Raw genomic sequence first — 22,562 nt, 5'->3', positions numbered from 1 at the left:
TTAAGAATACATGCCAGGGAGGATAAGAGGTTGAGAACCCTTAACAGTGACATGTGTTTGGGTAATAAATTAGTGCTGATGGATTAGTAACATCTTACAGAAATACATTCTGTTTCGGTGAAAAGGATGTAGAGTGTTTCTTGACCCTAGAAACTTTAATCCTGTAGTTAATATTGGTAGGAACAATTATCTGAAGATAAAAAACAAAATTCTCTCTTGTTAAGTGCATGTTTAATTTAGATAGAAGTTAGGCATCGAGTATGTATTTTTGTTTCCTAAGAACATAGATTTGTATGGTGTTTTTAAGAAAAATATTAAAAGACAAAACCCATCTGGTTAACAATTTAAAATTTCCCAGGCGCAATATTAAACAATATAACATTTTAATTAAAACAATAAATATGAGAGATACAGTGCATGTAATAAGACAGTTTCATATTTTTATCATTCAACTGAGATGTAAATTTCAGAGCATGATGTATGTAAACTGCATTTAATACTATATTTGATATATTTGCTGATCTTTGCCTTCTCTATAACCTCTGGCATTTGAGTCCAAGTCAATCATACAATATCCCAGTGATAGGGCCACAAAATTAAACTTGACTCTCTCCATCACCCTTACAAATCTCCCCACCATCAACAAACTCCCTATCACCTGCCAGTTTATAACCCACCTCTTTCTATCTCTGCACTGCTGACAGTAAATCCGCTCACCAGCTAATTGAACAGGTGCACCCGGTACTTCCTGAAAATCTGCAAAGCTGGGCTTTGACGGACAGCAGAAAATGGCACAATGAAAAAACAAAAGCCTTTTAACTGAGAGCACTGCTTTGTTCTGCTCAGAACTTTAAGGTCACTCCAGCGTGTTCTGACTGTGGGGATCTTAATTTTTACTCAACCAATTTACTTGCAGCTGTCATTCTTTCCCAGATTAAAAGTTCAGCTCTTCAAGTGTGGGGAATTGGGGGGGGGGGGAATACGAAGAGCTTGTTACAAACTAAAAACAGCAAAAACAAGTAAAATCTGGCTTGGCTCTCAAGTACAAAAAGTTATTTTCAAAGCCTATAAATTATGACATAGTGATTAACATGTAATTTAAATATATTTAAACAACAATTATATCACATTTCCAGCCCTGCTAATTGGCCTCACAGATGTTCCCTTGTAGCTGCATTGCCCTTCCGGGGGGAAATGAATGAGGTGCTTTTTATCATGGAAAACAGAAAAAATAAAAAGCAAAGGAAAAAAATGGAAACAGAAAAATAAAAAGCAGCCAGTAACCCTAAAAACAATGAATGCTAAAGGGACTTTGCCTAGCTTTTCTTTTTTTCCATTTTAATGCAGACAACTAGGAAAAGCATGAAGACACTCCTATTACTGTGATGGTATCTGGCAGTGTGTCCAGATCCAGATTGGGCAGGTTGCTGATGGAAAGACTTGTCAAAGCAGAGACAGCGCCTGCATTCTAATACGGCGTGGCCTCTCTTCAAGAGGTCCAGTTATGTTTAACACAACGTTTTTACAATTGAAGGCGGTCTAGCCCAGATAATGAGTATATGTAATAAAGTATTTCCTGATGAAGAATGACTTGTGAGTTACTCCTTTGATCACTTATCCAAGTTTTATAAAATGCAAAATGTACAGCCATAGCCATCTGTGCTGTTTCCCGAGCTGTGATCCTAGTCAAACATGACCCAGTACGACAAAAAGGTCAAAGGAATAGTAATTACTAATATTTTGGAATACCTTTCTTCTAATATGTAATCAAAGAATTCAGATAAATTCACCACAGCTTCGTCTTACTCTCACCTTTTCTTCTAATAATCTCAGGTAATATTTGATCGTTCAGTGTAAATTGCAAAAGGCCAGAGGTCATGTCTCTCCTAGTGTCTCATGGTATCTCCAGCATCTACCACAGTTCCTGTGCTTCCATTGTAGAGGTTTGATAAGTATTTGTTAAATGCTTGCTCAATAATCGGGGTTTAATGATAGGGTAAGGCCAAGATTTATGATATGATAAAGTTCCACCAGGCACTTGTCATATTTCCCATACCATCCCTCTATTTTACATATCACTGGACTATACAGCAAATTCCCCTCAAATTTTATGAAGAAAATGTATTTAATTTCATATCTTTCTAAAAGATAAAATATACTATACTGAAGGCAATGTGGAGAATAGGGAAGCATTTTTATTTATTTATTTTTTTAAAGATTTTTTTTATTTATTTGAGAGAGACAGCATGAGCAGGGGGAAGGGTAGAGGGAGGGAGAGAAGCAGACTTCCTGCTGAACAGGGAGTCCAGTGCAGGGCTCGATCCCAGGATCCTGAGGTCATGACCTGAGCCGAAGGCAGATGCTTTAACCTATTGAACTAACCAGGCGCCCTGGGAAGCATTTTTAAATGCCTCTTTGATGAGTAGCTTTGGCATTTTGATTGCTTGACTTTAAAAATCTGATTTAGCAGATGTGAATATTTAAGTTTTATCTATCCTCTACATTTTTATAGTAGTGCAGAGCTTACAAAGTTCATTTATATACACCTTCTTACATTGTCTTCACTAAAACATAAGGAGTGAGAGGCCAAGTATAAAAATGAGGATCTGAGATGTTTCACAATTGACAACATCACTTGAAACTGGGACTGGGGCTCAGATATCTAACAAATCATAAAACAATGTGTCTATTGGACAATACTGCCTCCTATGATTAGCATATTAAATATATCTCTAATTTTCCATGTCATGATCTTCAAGACATTGGACCCTTGATTACTCTAGGAGTTAATTATGGGAAATTGTGTTATCTGGTTGCTATTAATTTACATTAAGCAGTTAATCTCTATGGACCCATACTCTTCTTAGAGTTTGTTTTATGAATCTCTAAATTATAAAAACACTAGCCTGAAATAATACTTAGCCAAGTTTCATGCATGTATGCAGAGAATGCAAGCTTCATAAAATCAACTGTTTTTATCTGCATTATTCATTATCTCCAGTGTCCAGAAAAGGGCCTGGCACATAGATAGTAGGTTCTCAAGAAATATATTTAAAATATATATATTATTAAGAAATGGTATTGATATTAATATAACCCCCTCTACTTACCCTAAGGAATATTGTCCTTAATATTTTATCATATTTTTATATCCACTTTTATTTAGCCCATAGGACGGAATATTAAGCTATAAGAATACAGATGCCTTATTTTTTTAACTGAAATCTAATTTTAACTGATTCTAAATACATGAAAGTAATGTATGCAAAGCATATTTCCTGGAACGGAATTAATTTTCCAAGATTTTCTTCTGTTTCTTAACTTATAAAAAATCAAACTGAGGAGAAAATCGTATGTATTTTTTTAAAAGGCAAGGCTAAGAAATTGACCCTTTGCTGAAATAGTGAAAAATAAATATAACTTGGTAGTAAAAATTATTCAAGGAAAATTAAAATTCACTTCTATCTCCTTCTAGATGAGTTTCTTTTTACAAGAGAGAACAAATGCTGTGGTATATGGCCATTTCAGCCATATAGCATGTAAGGAAGGAAATGGTTCTTTAAAACTCGAGTTAATTATTTACCATTTTTATCTTGCTTCTAGGGTTAATCCGAAAAATATTCATTGTCAACTTCATTTTTAATCCATTTAAAATTTTACTTTTTCTATATAATTTTTCTTTTCAGAGATTGAATTAAAATAATTAATATTCTCAAAACAAAAACTCATTTGTAGTCAGAGTACGTAAAATTTTACCATTTAGCAAACTTCACTGTTGTGCATGTTTTCCCCTTTGGTTCATACAATTCATGTGGCTTTTCTTTTCTTTTTTTTTTTTTCCTTTTCATTCATATTACCTCTTATTATATCCATCATTCCATTTTTCTTTCCTATTAGAGTGAAATTGGACACAGCCCTCCTCCTGCCTACACCCCCATGTCAGGAGTAAGTATTTCATGATCAACCTTCATCTTTTAGTATTTTTGGTCCTTGCTTACCATGTTTCTTCTCTCTTGTCGCCCCATAGCTTCCTCATTTTGCTTTTGCCAACAGTGAGTTAAGAATTTGCTGTAGGTTATATAGCTGGCTTTGTGGATATGTTTTATCTCACTAGATAATCCAAAACTGAGAGGCCATGCATCAAAAGTAGCTTTCGATTTTTACCCAAAGGATTTACCTGGACTCATAAATTATGCTGCTGGTTGAGGAGGTTATCATTGTTTCCATGATGACAGGTTGTGTGCTAAAAAGTCCGAGTCTCGGTAATGATTCCCTAGTTAGGTACTTGGAGACTCAAAGTCATAGTGACCACAGACGAGAAGGCAGTGAGGAAATATCACCACCCACGTGGTATCACTGTGCTTCTGTTCTTAATGTCGACTGTCTACACTTAATAACATTTCCATTTGTCATGAAATTTGAATTGTATATCAAAAATGGGTGAGTGTGGGAAAATAACGTGAAATATTTTGTATTAGTTCGCGTGTTAGGTGGTCAGTAAATTTAAATATGTATTTCCAAATTCTTTCCCCAGGATCACTTTTTAAGAAAAATTGGAGTTTTAGGTGGTTGTAACTCAAAGTTGTTAGCCATTCAGGGGAAAAACTCAATTAAGAAACTCTGACTTTTATCAGAAAGACAAGTTTTCATATCCTTTTGGTTATTTTTTTTACAGCTATTCCTAATAATAACTTCCATCTAAATGTGTCTCTCTGTTGACAGAACCAGTTTGTATACCGAGATGGAGGTTTTGCTGCAGAGCAAGGAGTACCTGTGCCCTACAGAGCCACGACCAGCACGATCCCAGAAGCTCCAGTTGCTCAGGGGGCTACAGCCGAGATGTTTGATGACTCCTGTTGTAACGGCACCCTACGCAAGCCAGTGGCACCCCACGTGCAGGAGGACAGCAGCACCCAGAGGTACAGCGCGGACCCCACCGTCTTTGCGCCGGAACGGAGCCCACGAGGAGAGCTGGATGAAGAAGGTTACATGACCCCTATGCGAGATAAACCTAAACAAGGTACAAACAGAATGTGCAGAAATGATCGTCATTTGACGTTTCACTTCCATCAAAATGAGCAATATAGTATAGAAGGGAAATTGTCAAACCCCTGGACTACATAACATTTGTGACCAAAAAAAGGCCTGGGCTGCTTCTCTCTGTAGCCTACTGTCCAAATCCACAGCATTTACACCATCCAGGGGCTTTTTAGAAATCCGAATCTCAGGCACCACCTGAATGGAAATCTGCATTTTAACAACATCCCTATGTGACTTTCATGCACAGTGAGGCCTGAGAAGCACTGATCTAAACTTATCTTTATTGGAATATCTTCATTGAATATTTGGGTGAGGTAGCACATCCCAAGGTTTTAGAACCATGGCTTTATTGGACTTATTGTGGAGATCATAAAGATTGGTATTTTGATGCTACCAATAAAACTTTCAGTCAGTTCTTTCAAATCTTACGTCATTAGGATGATCTTGTTCATTATAGGAGATTATGATTCCTTATATGACACATTTCAACAATTAAAGTTCTGATGCTGCGTTTACTTGTATGTATACCATCATGTCTTGAAAATATTCAGCTTGTAGTTCTACAAAGCTCAGTGATGACTTTACAAAGTTAGTAGTAGAAATGTTAGACATCCGAATCAAATGACATTTCAATTTCAAAAAAGCCACTTTCCTTCCAATGTTAACAGCATCACAGAAAGGAGAAGATGGATGATTGTTATTAAATACTGATGATTGTGTCTCAGAGTCTGCAGGGTCAAGTAAACTTTATTTGAAGACTCCGTATGAGGGACCATTATGTTCTTGAATATATGGCTATATTTAATTTTATAAAATGTAATTAAGGGATCCCTAAGTACATATTGTAAATAACCTATTAAAGTATATCTATCTAGAGGTAGAGAAAGGCATTACTGTACTGAAGAATTAGATGCATCGGAAGAATTGGATAGTAGCCCAGTAGTAACACAAATGTAGGTTTCGAGAAGATTTGGCAGATCCCCCTTAAAGTGTAGTACTCTCTGGGAAGAGTCTCCGCTCAACCATAGAGTTGTTCCTCCATTTACAACTACAAGGCTGCAAGTTTGCATCAGGAGATAAGTAGATTGCATTGAGAAGAGGTAACATGAACCTTCTAAGAGAAAACCCAAGCCAGCCTCTATAAACTCACTGTTGAGCATCCCTTGATTTTGTCTTTGAATACAAGTTTCTATAGAAGATTGTTGTACTCCAGCTTACTTCTCGGAGAGTAGAGAATTTTAGTATAGACATTCCTACACTTTTAATTAAGAAGTTTGAGGAACCTGGTATGGAAAATCAAATGCTGCCTCCCTTAAAAGTCTTTTTTTTTTTTCATACATTTTTCTCAAAATGACCATTGCTTTGAAAACCATTCCAATTCCAACATGTTATGAAGTGAAAAGTTCTCACTACTCCTTTAGGGATGATAATGAAAAGAGTACAGTAGAACAAGAAGACTACTCAATAGGAGTTTTAGATCTGAATTCTAGTTCAGGACTAGTTGTATCCTTCATACATCATTTAATCTGTTTTCTGTTTATAAAGCTGAAAAAAATACAGCTCGCACTTCCTTTCTCACAGGATTGTTGTGAGGATGACATAAGTTCCTGTCATTCCTATATATGATGGTGGCATAGTCATTACTATCCTTTAACTTGCACATGATGCTAATTACTTAAGTATATCAAGCAGGCCTATATCCAGGAACAAATCACCCTGACTCGATGAGATTATTTTTCTCTACTTGTCAGGCTAAGTGTAGAGGAGAGAAAGTTTTTGTCCCAGAGTGGTGGCATCTCAACACTTGTGCCCTTTCCTGCCCCAACACCAAACTAGGAATAAAGTGTCACATCTGTGTATACGTTAAAAGAGAGGACAAGGAGGTCGTACTATATGTGTAAATGTAGGTCTATATGTAGTCTATACTAGAGACATAGAGGTAGAATTAAATTTAGGAAGAGCAGCATTGATTAACACTTCTTAAAAAAATTCCGGGTCAGTATTCTATAGTAATTTATTAGATCGAATCATGCAAAATAGCCACTATTATGACTGCTTTCAACCTACAAGACAGTTATTTCATATGATCAAACCAATAGTTTGTTATTTTGTGATTATGGTTAGCCAGTGGAAGGAAATGTTCTAATTACACTTTATTCTTAGGCATATCTATTGTCATGCAAGTCAATTTAGCAACATGTTAGATGTCTATCAGATTTTATTAGTTGAGTCTTTTCTTTAGATGTTTCCTTTCCTATGTATGTGTAAAGCTTTCTGGGACACATCTGTAATCAAATCCATTTTACGTATATGGACATCACAGCAAAACACACAGACTAAAAAACGCCATTCCTTCACTTCATCCATTCGTCTTGGCATGGAGTGAAGCTATAGACATTTTGATTTTCCAGTACCCTTTTAGAAACTCTAATTTCTCCACATTTAAAAGCTATTTAACCCCGATAGATTGTCTTATTTTCCAACAACAGCAAAAAAATACTGACTTTTAGAAAACAGAAGCATTTAAACAAGTGGCCTCCTATGTAGGAGAAACAAATGCAATTAGAAGGAAAAAGGACCAATCTAGGGCACAGGAACTCTGCTTTCTGCCTGTGGTGCCTTGTTCAGTCATTAAGAGTTTTGGCCCACCTACTCTTTTTTCATATGACAAAAATAATCAACGAAGTAATCAACAAAATAGTTTTTGTGGAGATTCATGAAAACAAATCCCTGGCTTTATTGTTCTGGAAAAAAAAAGCTAACCATCCTGTACAACCTTTGTCTGATTAACATTGTCCAGAAAATAGATACTAACTGATATTTTTGTATTCCATCAGAATACCTGAACCCTGTGGAGGAGAACCCTTTTGTTTCTCGGAGGAAAAACGGAGACCTTCAAGCTTTGGATAATCCCGAATATCACAATGCTTCCAATGGTCCACCCAAGGCAGAGGATGAGTACGTGAACGAGCCACTGTACCTCAACACCTTTGCCAACGCGTTGGGGAATGCCGAGTACCTGAAGAACCATGTACTGTCTGTGCCAGAGAAGGCCAAGAAAGCATTCGACAACCCTGACTACTGGAACCACAGCCTGCCACCTCGGAGCACCCTTCAGCACCCAGACTACCTGCAGGAGTACAGCACAAACTATTTTTATAAACAAAATGGACGGATCCGGCCTATTGTGGCAGAGAATCCTGAATACCTCTCTGAGTTCTCGCTGAAGCCAGGCACGGTGCTGCCTCCTCCACCCTACAGACACCGAAATACTGTGGTGTAAGCTCAGCAGTGGCTTTAAGATGGAGACACGCCCGCTCCAATTTCCCTGCCGCCTCTCTTTCTCTTACGGTCTTCCTTCTATTCCCAAGGCCAGTAGTTTTGACACTTCCCAGTGGAAGATATAGAGATGCAATGATAGTCATGTGCTTATCTAACTTGAACATTAGAAGGAAGAACTGAAAGAGAAAGACAGGAGGAACCACACTGTTTCTTCATTTCTCTGCATGGGTTGCTCAGGAGATTGGAACAGCTAGAGAAGGACCAGCAAATATAAGGCAGTACTGCCTGCTGTCAAGCTAGTTCTCAACGTTTTCTCTTTTTTCTTTCTTTCTATTTTTTTTTATTAATGTAGATGCCTGAAAGACCCATGCTATCTGTTCCTATCAGTAGGAACTGACATGTACATTTTCAGTACCCTTGGAAATCGTAATAAAGTTTCCATTAGAACAAAAGGATAACCTTTTCTATAACATATGATAGTTACTGAGATTGAAAATCCAGTTTCTTTTTCCAACAGTTTCTATCCTGACAAGCAAGAACGGCCAACTCAGCTTTCATAATTTCTTAATCTCTCTCAAAGTTATAACTAGTAATTATGTTTGGAGGGATTTTTTTTTTGGTCTTTTTGTTTTATTTTGTTTTGCTTTGATTTGTCCCTTTATATCACTTTTACCCCCATATATTTTGACTTTAATTTCTAATTGCAAATATTTTTACATCAAAGTTTCTTATGTGTTGCTATAAATTGACAGAATTGTAAAAAAATATTTTAGTATGGTGAAATGACCATTTTTTTAAATATAGAGCCTTTAAAATTAGAAGGGGAGGCCAAGATATTAGTCAAGTGTAACATCAAATCTAGCTGTCATGGTTTACACTATTGAATATGTACCCCCACATCCTTTACATTCTTCAACATTTTCTTTTCCATAAATGACAGTATTTGATAGGCAGTTGGTAATGTAAAGAGTAAAAGGGAAACTAAGAGACAGTTCTGTGTGGTTCATGAAAACTACTGACACTTTCAGGGGTAGTCCAATGGGGAATCCATTGAACTGGAAGAGACACTGGATTGGGTATGTCTACCTGGCAGATACTCAGAAATGTAGTTTGCACTTAAGCTATAATTTTATTTGTTCTCTTTCTGAACTCCATTTTGGATTTTGAATGAAGCAATATGGAAGCAACCAGCAAAATAACTAATTTAAGTACATTTTTTAAAAGAGCTAAGATAAGGAAAGACTGTGGAAATGCCAAACCAAGCAAATTAGGACTTTGGAACAGTATCCAGAGATTATGGTGAGAGGGCCAGCACATTATCTACAAGTGATATCACATTTGCTACGCAAGGAAAGTTATCCAGTTCGTATACTCCACGTGGAGGAATGCAAGTAAGGATTGGCTTGATTCCATGGAATTTCTAGTATGAGACTCTGTTTATATTAAGTAGAAGGTAACTCTTTGCACATAAATTGGTATAATAAAAAAATACACAAACGTTCGCAGTTTATAGGTAGGTTCTTGGGTCAAAAGTTGTAAATAAACGTGAAAAATTTCTCATGTAATTATTTTAATATCCAACATACTAATCTTTTGATACTTTGTATAATAACACTTTCTTCAAACACATCATTCTAGTTCTAGAACCATCTTTTTATGTATCATTTTAAAAGACTACGTACTAAGATGAGCAGTGGGAACAAATGGTAGGAATAAGTCTCCTGGAACAAGAAAATCAGGTAGTCTCTCTTTTGTAGGAAAATCTGCTTGGACAGTTATTTGAATTAAATTTTTTTTTCAAATGTTAAAATTTTGACATCAAATTCAAGTCTATCGCCAAAAAGAAAGCAATGAGATAAAGAATCTCTGTTGGTAAAACAGAGTGTTTACGAGAGAGAACAAAATGCAAAGAGATCTAGGTTTCTGCCTATTTTGAAAAAGTAAATCAATCCATCCATTCAACGCCCTTATTTTTTCAACTGGTATTTATTTAGAGTTTACTAAAAGCACTGTGTAAGTGGGGAACAGCAGCATAAATGCAATATTATCCCTAACTTAATAATTTTAAGTCAATTTATTTGGAATGACATTTGAATTTCCCCATAAGTTCAAGGGATAAGATTTTATGGACTATTTTGTGAGCAGTCATCATAAAATCTGTTGTTTGTTAAAAGATCTCCTGTGAACCCATTTGGAACATGAATTAAATAACCTACAGGTTACTGAAGTTGACAAATGGGATAATTTCAACGTTATCATCCAAACATGAACAAACCAGTAGAAGGATATTGCATCACTGGCTAATTGGCCTATCTGAATTCTAATTTGACCATTAAGCCAACAGCAGGTGTTGGTCTTTGGCCAAGAACCTTGGAGGTGTCAGGACTGATTTCTTACTAAGTTATGAGAAATGTAAGCTAAACGAGTGAAGTAGAGCAAGGGAGAGGTTTGTAAGATCCCTTCTAGTGAAGTTCAACCATGAAGTTTTCTGGGTTGAAGACAGAGAATGACTTAGCGGCTACAGCCCAACAACTTTGTACTCTCCCACCCATTCAGAGGAGTCTCCAGGGAAAGGGGACCTCACATAAGTTCTTATGAGAATTTGGATGTAAGCCTCCCTTTCTAGATAAATCTATATGAACTCACCACTGACAGCACACTTGTTGGATACTAGAACTTGATTTTTTTTCTTCTGATTTATAATATTCATATTTCTTCTGGTATATGGAAAACAGAATCACTTATTTTGAGAAGGAAAGAAAAAAAATTTTTTTCCTTGTTAAGGTAATAGAATGTACTCAGTGAATGTAGTTTCCTTCATTTTAAGAACACAAAACCCTTACATATCAGGTAATCTACCACTAACAAATAGAGATAGATGCAAGTATAATCCAAAAAGACCCAAAATGCTTCACAAAAACCACTTTATTGTTCCTTTTGAATGATTTCTATAGTACATTTTTTTATTTCAGTTGTTTTAGGATTTCTCTCTTATTTTTGTCCCCCTGGAAAAATATATTTCAAAGTGTGTGAAAGAAAGAAAAAAAATCATTTTATCTGTTCCAAAAAATAACTTATTTAACCCACTGGAGTGAAATTTTAAAATGCCAGTTGAAGGCTGTGAAGTGCATCAGAATATCAAATCCCAGAGGCTGGCTGTATCAGTGTAAACATGCAGAACCAATTAAGTAAATTTGAGGAAAATTAGTAGTAAAGTTGCACAGACTATATTTTTTAAGGCACCAAATTTTGTAGCCTATCTTGGGGAATCCCACCTACAGATAAGGAAAAACTGTATAACTAAATGGTTGTTTAAAGAACCATTCTTTAGTTCTTAGATGAGAAAAGACATTCTCTAAGCTAAAGTAGACCCAGAACCACAAAGCATCCTGCACCATAAAGAGGTGCTTGGACTACTGAGTAACATTTGGTTTTCCAAATTTTAGTGGTTAGGGTGAGAGTTCTTTCTTGAATACTATTCCTGAAATAGAATTAAAAACAGTGCAAACTCAAATTTTATTAAAATATACAAACTCAAAATCTGAGATTCTCTTTTAGTAGATCAGGAAGAATGACTGATTATTTATATACTGAGAAACAGAAGAGAAGAGAAGAGGTAGTGCTCTAAGTGCTATAATGGATGTGTTAATACCTTCTAAAAGTAGGACGTGACATGAAGATTGTGCATATTCTCGATGCCGAGGACAAGCCAGTAGAAGGTTTGTGAGGTTCTGCTGCTAGATGAAGTCCAAGGGGCTAGCAACATGCTTTTTGAAGTGTCAAAGTGAAAAGGAAAGTAAAATTGTTTCAGCCCGACAGGGAAGGATGTAAATACATGTTTTCTAGAGCTAACTAACTTTTATTTCAAAACTTGAATTATTCATCCGTCTATAACTGTTGATTATTTAACTAGTATGTAGTTCATAAGGTAATAGAAAAGGTGATCATGAGAGCATGTATATAGCTGGGCAAAACCATGATAATGCTGTAAGATGTAGATTTAGTTAGGTTATCAGGTAATAAATGATTTTAATATTATTAAATGAATCAAACTAGAAAATTAACCACAAAATATTATGTAACAAAATAAAATGCAGGATATGAAAACGTAGGATGGATTTTGCATAGTAAAAAAATAAGTTTGCCATTTAAAATCGTTGTTAGGGTTAGCTGAAAGTAGGCACATAAAGAGCTGGTTCCACTTTGAAAAGTTGCTTTAAAGCATTGCAATTAAATTTTTTCTCACCCTTATTCTTTTACCATTTTTAATTGCATTAAGTGTAAAGGGAATATTTTTTAAATTTGTTTTTCAAACACCACCTTGCAGAGTTTAACAGGCAAATATGTTACATGACTTTAGGTAAGAGGTCTTCAAAATGAAGTAAAGGAAATGTACATGTTCTATTACCTTATGCAGAGACAAAGATTGAGTGGTGCCATTTAGTAAACAAACAAAATACATTTAATTTGTGAAAGGTCCTTTTTTTCCCATGTTACCTTCCCATTTCCAAAAACAAAAAGAAGCAATTAGTTAACAATATTCTGATAAATAATGCTAAACCAAGCATTTCGAACTGCTGTTATTTCCATTATTTTGGACTCTTGTTATTAGACCAATGATTTTGAATATTATATTGCAAATGAGAAGTCCAGGTGTATAAACTTCTAGTCATTAGAAAGCCAGATAAACTAAATTGTGTATATGCCAAAAGCAAGAAAATTCTGCTGTGCCTCTCTTTGTGTATATGGAATTTGAAGGGCAGCCTTGTACCCATGTAGATTCATGAAGGCAGACTCATGTCTCCTAAATGCCATTTGTTTAAAAAGGAATGACATTATAGAGAGTAGATTAAGTGTGGTTTTAAAATAACAGTGATCAGCAGAGACCTTGATTTTACTAATATTAAAATGGGGCCAGCTTTTATACTTCTAGGTAGAATGAATACATTTTCCTAATCCCAGAGATGCCTTTGCAAGAGTAGTTCTCTCCATACTTACAAGCATGAAGCTGTTGTGGGCACCATATTGGGAAGGAACCCTTGCATTTGTATGGACAAATGGCTTTTAACACCATGGACTCCTTCATTCTTTTCATTAAAAGGCAAATTTCTATAAAATAGTAGAAATTTCAGACACTCTGTTCAAGTCCCATGCTTTTGTAGCGGTACAAAAACGTAGGCTGTGTCATTCTGCAAACTCCTGCCTCACCTCTTTCCCTCCAGGTGATATTTTGGGCAGAAGAAAATGCTTCTCTTTCAGTTATGAGCTGAAAACACTCTAAGCCCCAACTTCCCGGGGGTAGTCTCCTTCTTCTCTTGGAAATTACCCCTTGACAGTCAGCTTTTCGAGTAAGTGATTATCTTGTTAAGAGTCACAGAAAAATTACTTTCTCTCTAGACCTTAGAGAAAAATACCACCCTTGCTTCTTTCCCCATTGGCACAACCACCTCTGTTCTCTTCAGTTGTCTACCCCCCTCTTCAAAGTGGCCCTCTTGAGGCTGTACCTCTCTGAAGCCATAGTGGAACTCTGAGGTCCCACACATTGCTTTGTGAAACACTGACTTAGCCTCTGCCCTCAAATGCCTGACTTTTCTATAAATGATTCTAGCAATGTGGACATTGTTTAAAATACTTCTCAAATATATTACTGCACAGAGTATACTCTATGATATTAAAATTATGTTTTTCCATAAAGATCAATTCTCTTACAATATCCTTCTCTGCAGAAATTTGAGTCAAGTCAGCCCTGTGATGAATCTGAAACTCATATGTGCACACACCCATGGTAGGTCTTAGATTTAATCTTTTCATTAAAAACTTAACATATAATCAGAAGTTAGTTTTGCCAGGAAATTAACTTATTTACTTTACATATTTATTTTATTCCTGATCGCATATATTTTACAGCTGCTGTAATTTTTTTTTCACAAATGAAGAGTCTTCTTATCATAAAGGTAAAGGCTACTCAGCTTTGAGAACCACCTGTAATTCTTTATTGGATCATTCATATATCTGACAAATACATAATGAGGGCAGTTTCACTGCAACGAAAATCCATGCTGTCTAATAAGTTCCACTTTTTTTTCTCTACTTTTGATTTTTAAGGACATTTTTCTTTCAATGCTCTAGCAAATTTTACCCATATCATGAGAAGTGGTTATATTTGTACAAATATACAAATATACGAAAACAAAGTTTCATACCTGTAGGCAATAGTCTAACTTGTCCAAACCACTTTGCCTTTACTGCTATTTTTATCCCTAATGTGTAGATGTTCCCCCCAGCTTGCAGCTCTTTGGAAAGAAATCAAATCATACCTCCTATATATATTGACATAACCTGGTTCTCGAGTATCATTTCCAGATTCTTCAGTTAACGGGGGTTGTACCTTTTCCCTAATGTGAGAGTCATTTTCCTGTATATTTCTGGATGTCTCAGGGGCTGGGAGGGGGGGAGTGAGGGGACTACACCATAGCACTCCAAGAACCCTTTTGGGATTACTCCAGTAATCAAGTATGGAAGTTATTTTCTAAGTGTAGATATGTAAGCTGTTCTTTTAAAGTAAGGTACTTTGAAAAATGTAGCATAAATTGGTACTGCTGTTAAATGGGTCGATTATAAAACTGAGCAGCTGTGTGAGGGCAGCTAACTTTGAATGCACACCTCACTGGCTGGTGTGTCTACATCTCCTGTTGTGAGCACCAGGGACTCGCGTTGCCGCGTGTTGCAACTGCATCTTTACATGGTATGATTAGTCGCTCATCTCTTTCTTAGGCACCGTTACAGCAAGGTCAAATGAAAATGAGAACAGTCCGCAAGACAATTCATAGCACAAAAAACAAAGTCATGTTAAATCTTCTCTCAAACAGTCATCTCATACGTGCATCCAAGTAGTTGACTCAGATCAGTTCAGGTGATAAAGGGAGACATTTTACCGAAAAAGCAGAGGCTTAAGGTATTATATACATTTGTATTCATTTCCTTATGTTCTTAACTTGTAAACAGAAAACAAGCCCTCTCTCTTGTGAAGTATCTTCAAAGGGCAGAGGTGCAAAAATACCTAGCTGGTAAGCCATCAATGTTTCATTTAAATCCCTGTGTTCAAAGTTAGCTGCCTTTTTGAAATAAACAAACAAAAAATACTACTGTATGTTTGAAAATGTGAATAGTATTTTTATAGCTTGTCAAAGACATGGCTAGTTGCATTTGTAAATAAGGGTAATGTTGCTTTGATTTTCTTTTGTGGACATCTTTATTTGGGACATAATGTCTTTAGGATTGATTTGTATATAAGTAATTGGCTTGTGATTGTTTCCTTTTGGTTGGAAGTTATCATTTTGACATTACTTGTGATTCTGTGTTCAGCACTATCGTGACGTGTTCAACCTCTGCACTCGCTTACACAATAGGATATGCCAATTGTGTGTGGTGTAATGTTATTTTGATTTTTTTTCTATTTTATCTATGAAGGATTATGCACTTAACACATACTAACTTTTTTAATGTTAGGTATATTTTTAGTATAATTTCCCTTATTCTTTCTTCTCCGCCAACCCTTCACCCCATTCCACTTTCCTTCCCCCAATTTCTGTTGTTATTTGAGAATGAGGGACAAACAGTATTTTAAATTTCTGTAATTAGGCTTTTCAGTTAGTTCTCAAGGATCCTCTCTTGGCTCTTGGGAGAGAACTGTACCTGTATAAGGCAATTATAGATGCGACCTGCTTTGCCTCATTCCGTACTGATCACCCCAGCTGGACAATTTGAAAACTGTTCTGCCTTTTTGTTACATGAATCTGTCAGAAATATATTTTTAATTTAATATAAATGAAATTCAATAAAATATGAAACAAATGTTCTCTTCTGTGTCAGAAATTTGTTATAAGAAAAAACAATTAGGAAAGAGGAAGACTTGGTCTAGATTTAATAATTTGAAGATGTGAATATGGGCTTATTTTTGTCCACATTTATGAACGTCATTAATTATTCCTTGGAGCGCTTCAGTTGTTTGGAATGTGATACATTCCATATGGTTTTGCAATAGTGCGTATGCCTATTGATGTGTACAGACTTACTCCTCTGTGCAGACCATGCGTCATTAACTCGGTTTGTTTCTTTGAGAACAAATATATATATATATATAATATATATTATATATATAATATATATATTAAAATATTTGGTAGGTTGTATCCAAATAACAGTAATATTTTCCTATAATTTTTTTTCTTTCTGCTCTCTTGGCAATTTACACAAATTGTTCTGGCAAATCTTTTGTTAGCAAGAATATCAAATGTTAGTGTCATGCTTAAAGAGCAGGAGAGGGAATGGGTCCATAAATAGTCAATAGACTGCTGATTTGAGATGAGCCCATGGAAATGTGTGAGAGTAATTTCAGAGACACTGATGATGTGAAAAATTTCCTCTCTTAAGTTTCTTATTCTAAATTTTCTATTTCAAATATTGTTTCTTACTCCTTCATACTGCCAAAGTGTAAGCAATTTTAAGATTCCAATAACTTCCCATTCAAGATTCTATTACTTTTTCAAACTACTTGATTATATGATATCATATGATCTCAAATGAGTCAGTAGACAGAAAATATATTTTTCAACATAGTAATTGGAGTAAGTTCTCTTAAATCTGTTCAGATATGGGTCTTTAAAGATCCTGTTGATTGCACCTCCTACTATTTGCATGGACACACACGTATTCTCTTTCTTAGATATTTAGACCCATTTATTTGGGATCACTGTCATTTTGTTGTGTTCAGGGTGAGACATGTCAAGGCATCAAGCATTTTAAGCCATTGACAGACTGAAGAAGAGGGAGAAACAACTTGTTCTAATGCTTTAAGGTACAGTTGACATTTCCAGTGACATCATATTAGTTCAAACCACAAGTTACATAGTGCTTTACCACATATATACTTATTCCACATATGTTAATTCATTTGGCTCATGACACCCTTTTGAGATAAGTGTTATTGGAATACTTCTGGTCACCAGATAAGGAAAATGAGACTAAAATAACAAATTTAGAGTCACGTGACCATGACTACTAAGTGGTTGTAGTCACCCTCAAAGCTGCATCTTCTGACTTAAATACCTTTCTTTCTTCTACTTAGTTAACCACTTCTCTTTCTTCCTCTGCAAAGAGGAACCTCATTCTGATCACAGCGTACTTCATGCTGACACGTTGACTCAATTCAAGATCACCAGTGGTCTTCATCAGTCCCGTGACAACTGATCTTATAAAACTGAAAACTCTCTGCTTTCTCCAACTACACAAGAGCAACTCATCCATGATGACGAGTCAGGTTCCTTTCATTCAAGAAAGATAAAGGCACCCTAATCATGAGTAAATAGATTTTTTAAAAATGACTGTGGGGAGAAACTGTTGATTGTATCCTTTTCTCAGGGTCTTATAAATCTGCCTAGTAAAATCACCACTTGTCCCTTACATGCATCAGAGAATATAGCATATAACTACTCTTATTTCTAGCAATTTTATTACATAATGTTAATATAAGCCAAATCTCACATGCAAAACCATAATTTTTAAATTACTTGGTTAATTTCCTAGGATTTACTACCTACTAAACGGCCACTAGAAACTTTTTCTGAAAAACAGCATAGAATCTGATCCTGATCCAATGACAAAACTTCAATCAAAACGATGATGGTAGGAGGAAAAAATCATGGAAAAGCTGTGAGTTATATAAGGGAGTAGAAGGTTAGACTCCAAAATGACTGTCACAATTCAGATTTTAATTCACAATTGTTTAATTGTATAAGCCCTGGGGAAAGATACATATCTCTGTATACAGATCTTCCTTGACTTATGATGGTGTTATGTCCTGATAAACCTAAGTTGAAAATATTGTAAACCAAAAATACATTTAATACACCTGACCTACCGAACATCATAGTTTAGCCCCGCCTCCCTTAAACGTGCTCAGATCACTTACACTAGCCTACAGTTGGGCAAACTCACCCAATACCAAGCCTGTTTTATTACAAATTGTTAAGGGGTTTCTGGGTGCCTCAGTTGGTTAAGCATCTGCCTTCGGCTCAGGTCAGGATCCTGGAGTTCAGGGATTGAGCCCTGCATCTGGCTGCCTGCTCAGTAAGGAGTCTGCTTCTCTCTCTGCCACTCCCCACCACTTGTGCTCTCCCTGTCAAATAAATTTTAAAAATCTTAAAACAATGATAATAATAATAATAATAATAATAATGATAAAGTGTTGAATCTTCATGTAATTTATTAAGTACTGTACAGAAAGTGAAAACCAGAATGGTTATATGGCTCCAGAATGGTTCTAAGTGTATCGATTGTTAGCCCTGGTGATCACATGGCTGACCGGGAGCTGTAGCTCGCGGTGCTGCCCAACATCGTGAGTATTTATGACATATCACTAGCCCGGGAGAAAACCAAAATTCAAAATTCGAAGTATGGTGTCTACTGAATGTGTTTCATTTTCTCACCATTGTGATGTTGAAAAATTAAAAGTCAAACCATCATAAGCCAGGGACTGTTTGTACATATGTATAATACACACACACACACACACACACACACACACACACACGTATACCTATACATAAATATCAAGAGAGAGACTATATAGAGACAGTATATTACATAAAATATTTCAATGTTTTTATATATTACAGAATTTCATACAGAATCTCTATTTTCAAATGATTTCACTACAAGCCCCACGATGTATATCGTACTACAACTTACACGCATAAAATTGTAAACTGAACAGGTGCATAGTTAGCTAATTGTATTTCCCTCTACAGTATCATCAAGCTGCATGATAAACCATGGGGAGCAAAGCCACTAGACAACCATCTTAAGATTAGAAACAGAAGACTGTCACCCAGATAGCAATTTTAAAGCTATAAACAGAACAATTCACTGCAAGATAGCAATCAGGAGACTGTAAACCAAATGGTACACATGAGACATGCAAATATTGAAATACCTGCTCTTGCAAGTTACCCACAGATTTTTAAAAGAAATACACTTATCTCACAAACCTGTTTCTACCTATTTATACTTCCAAGAGAAGTAGCATGTTGTACAAATTGATACAATCCAAGTTTTTTGCCTCTTTTAGGAACAAAGAAAAACAAAACTTCCAAGGTTTAAAGACATATTCTATTACCTGTCCACTGATTCCTATAAGAGCCACATATGTACCATAAAATATCCTGAAGATAAAATCTTAATATCTCATTCCAATTATCTTAAATATCTCCTCACGTCATCTTCTCCCATGTATTACAGGGATTTATTGATTCATCTTTGCCTCTACTCAGTGCAAAGCTATTGTATTTGTGTGGATTTTCAGCCATTACAACTTTAAAATAATAATAAACGTTGATTAAATATTTCACTTATGTCTGACCCTCTATTAAGAACTCTATATTCATTACCCAACTCTGTAAGTTGGGTACTATTATTTTCTTCTTTTCATAAATGAGAAAAGTAAAATTCTAGAAAGGTTCAAAAGCTTGTGCAAGGCACACAAAAAGTGGCGTAGCTGGGACATGTATCCACTCGACAACAAAATGCTTACCCCTGAAGCTGTATTGTATTTATCTTGTAATATTAATAATGAGGGAGCAGGTGTGGTTTTTCTGCAGTGCAATAAATATAAGTTTATTTTTTCCATAACAAAACATAGTGTCTTTCCCAAATCTCCCGCTTATCTAGAAGCAGCAAACACAAACTGACCAATTAAGGTTTTTTCAAAATTAATTCAAAATATATTCAGTCAATTTAAGGTTTTCTCCTATCACTTTATGTCAGGGGAGACATAACTTCTAGGGCCTATATTAATAGTTGCCAGATTCAGTAGTGATGACAAATCAACCCTAAAACATCATTGACCTATCATTTAAAGCTTCTTTCTGCTATGGGATCTGACAGCTTTCTTCCAAATGGTCCTTTAGGGGACCCATCATACTAGCTTCATCTGTGGCTCATCTGTCCCAACATGTTACCTCCAGGATTGCTGTGACAGAGAAAAGGATGTCGGGGGTTAGACAGGGGCTTTCACAGCCACAGCCTAGAAGTGACATATCACTTCCACTCACAATCCATTGGTTAAAACTAGTCACCTGGTCCTACCCACATTCAAGGTAGCTGTGGGAACATGTAGATATAAATACTGAGTGAACATAAATTCTTCCGACGCATGGCTGATGTAGTATTATGCCAACGAAGGGAAATGTCTAGTTCTTGGCCAATATATGATGATAGCATCCATTAGGATATATAACGTTGCCCTGATTTTTGGTAATGATCCTTCTTCTTGTTCTGTCTTACACCAAAATGTCTACATTCCTATCTGTTGCCCAGCTATTTGGTCTAACGCATATTCCACTACCATACACCCTTAAGGTGACCATAGTTCTTGGACTCTCCCGTTAACCCCTGAATCTTTCTAGAGGATACAGTAAAGTTTGCTTGCTCACATCACATTGAATATCTAGAAACTTGGCCCTGCTACCTGAGGCTCCCCATGCTGACATATCTACCTTATTGCTCCTGATTCAAGGATATGTGAAATTCTGTGAAGCCACTTCTCAAAGCTTCCAGCGGAAAGTGGGTAATCGCTTTCACTTCCAAACTTGACCCAAGGGAGGGTGCAGAACAAAATCATATTTCTGTGAATAGAATCAAATTCTATTCATGGGCATCCACCAGAATCTCTCATTTTCCTCTTCATCTTAGTTTTTCCTCTCCAAGTCAGAGTTTTATTGATTGCAAAGTGGGATTGGTGGGGAAGGAAGAGTATTGCAAAGAATTGGATCTATCTAATCAAAATTTTTCTAAATAGTGAATTTAAAAGCCAAGTTTTTGTTATTTTTCTAGTTCTGCTCCCCATAGTACCATGGAGATCTCCCATCTTGGGGTACGGAGGATTTCTCACTGACTTAAAAAAAAAAAAATGTGTGTTGAGGGGCAACAGTTATGTACTAGGTAGTAGGCTAAGCAAATTACATCAATCTCACTTAATCTTTATAAATTATCAGGTCAGAGCCGTATTTTAACATTTGTTAGTTCCTGATGATGGTAGGATAATAATAAATGACCCCCAGATAGAGGGAATGTAGAATTCTTTATTACTTCAGCCTGTCAGTGAGAAAGCTGCCGTGCAGGGCTACAAAGGGGGTACACCTAAAGGAAAGAGGAACAGTAAGCTGGAACTGAAGGATGCAGCTTATATGTGGCAAGCCAGACGGAGTTACAGAGATTTCTTGGGCCTTCTGTAGATTGTTTTGAATAATTCTGCAGGCCTAAGGAAGAAGGATGTTTGGCATCTGGGGCCTCTGGCAGTTGGATGTGTGTGTGTGTGTGTGTGTGTGTGTGTGTGTGTGTGTGTTGTAACCCAGGAGTGCTAGCATCTGATAAGGGAAAGGATTGGAGTGCAGGCTTAGCAAACCTCCCACAAAGGAATTTTGAGAGTTTTTAGCCATGATCTCAAAACTGAGTCAAGACAGCACTTATGAAATATTACACTACAAGGTGTCATGGCTCCTCCTTTTCAGTCAAAGTAACTGAAATACAGAAGTGCTAAGTCACTTAACCAAAGTCACACAGGTGGATCTTTGCCCTACTGGCAACAGGAACATAACTGCTTAACATTCTACAGAAAATGATCGTCTTCACTCTTATTAAATGCTATACTCCCCCTAACTCTCTGTGAATGACAGATAAAGTAGTAATCATCCTGAAAGTATTTAGTACTCCATGGGTCAGATGGGTCAACTTTACTATTGTGAGACAAATATACATTTCTGTTCCAATGTTATTTAATTGTCTAAGCTAATTCAAAGACTATGTAAGTTGAAGAATTCTATGATGAAAAATACTGATATCTAAATCAATGCTGACAAGTTCTGACCAGCTGGTACAGCGTCCCCATCCCTCCAGGCACACATAACAACATCATCGATTAGTAACATAAAAAGGGTTCTGAGGGCCACATTTCCAGAGGTTAGTCAAGTGTCAATAATGGTTCCAGGCTCTCTTGGAAGCATGTAAGGATTAAGCAACCAGACTTGATATGCTAACTCTTTTCCCACATCTGTGTTGAGATGTTTGGGGTAGGATGGGAATGTAACCCAATGATTACATTCCCCTGCCTGCCCCCTTACCGAATTCACAGCTTAAGGGAGACATTAGTGAGTATCACTCTTTGATGTAGAAGATGGCAGGTT

The 22,562-nt window shown here is 36.2% G+C and overlaps 1 protein-coding gene across 2 annotated transcripts in view; it reads left to right on the top strand.

Moving 5' to 3' along the window:
• ERBB4 (erb-b2 receptor tyrosine kinase 4) overlaps positions 1-16,115 on the top strand; it is a 1,084,887-nt gene extending 1,068,772 nt beyond the window's left edge. Inside the window, exons 26-28 of one of the 2 annotated variants that reach the window (XM_057304520.1) lie at positions 3,898-3,945; positions 4,723-5,020; positions 7,878-16,115. In XM_057304520.1, the coding sequence (XP_057160503.1) occupies positions 3,898-3,945; positions 4,723-5,020; positions 7,878-8,323 (792 nt within the window). In that variant the 3' untranslated portion in view covers positions 8,324-16,115. The remainder of the gene's footprint in view (positions 1-3,897; positions 3,946-4,722; positions 5,021-7,877) is intronic. The other variant, XM_057304522.1, reaches the window with a different exon arrangement.
• Positions 16,116-22,562: the final 6,447 nt, after the last annotated feature.

Source organism: Ursus arctos, unplaced genomic scaffold, assembly GCF_023065955.2.
Source record: "Ursus arctos isolate Adak ecotype North America unplaced genomic scaffold, UrsArc2.0 scaffold_1, whole genome shotgun sequence".
Taxonomy (NCBI): Eukaryota; Metazoa; Chordata; class Mammalia; order Carnivora; family Ursidae; genus Ursus; species Ursus arctos.
Note: the sequence above shows the minus strand (reverse complement) of the source record. Positions and strands in the feature narration are given on the sequence as shown.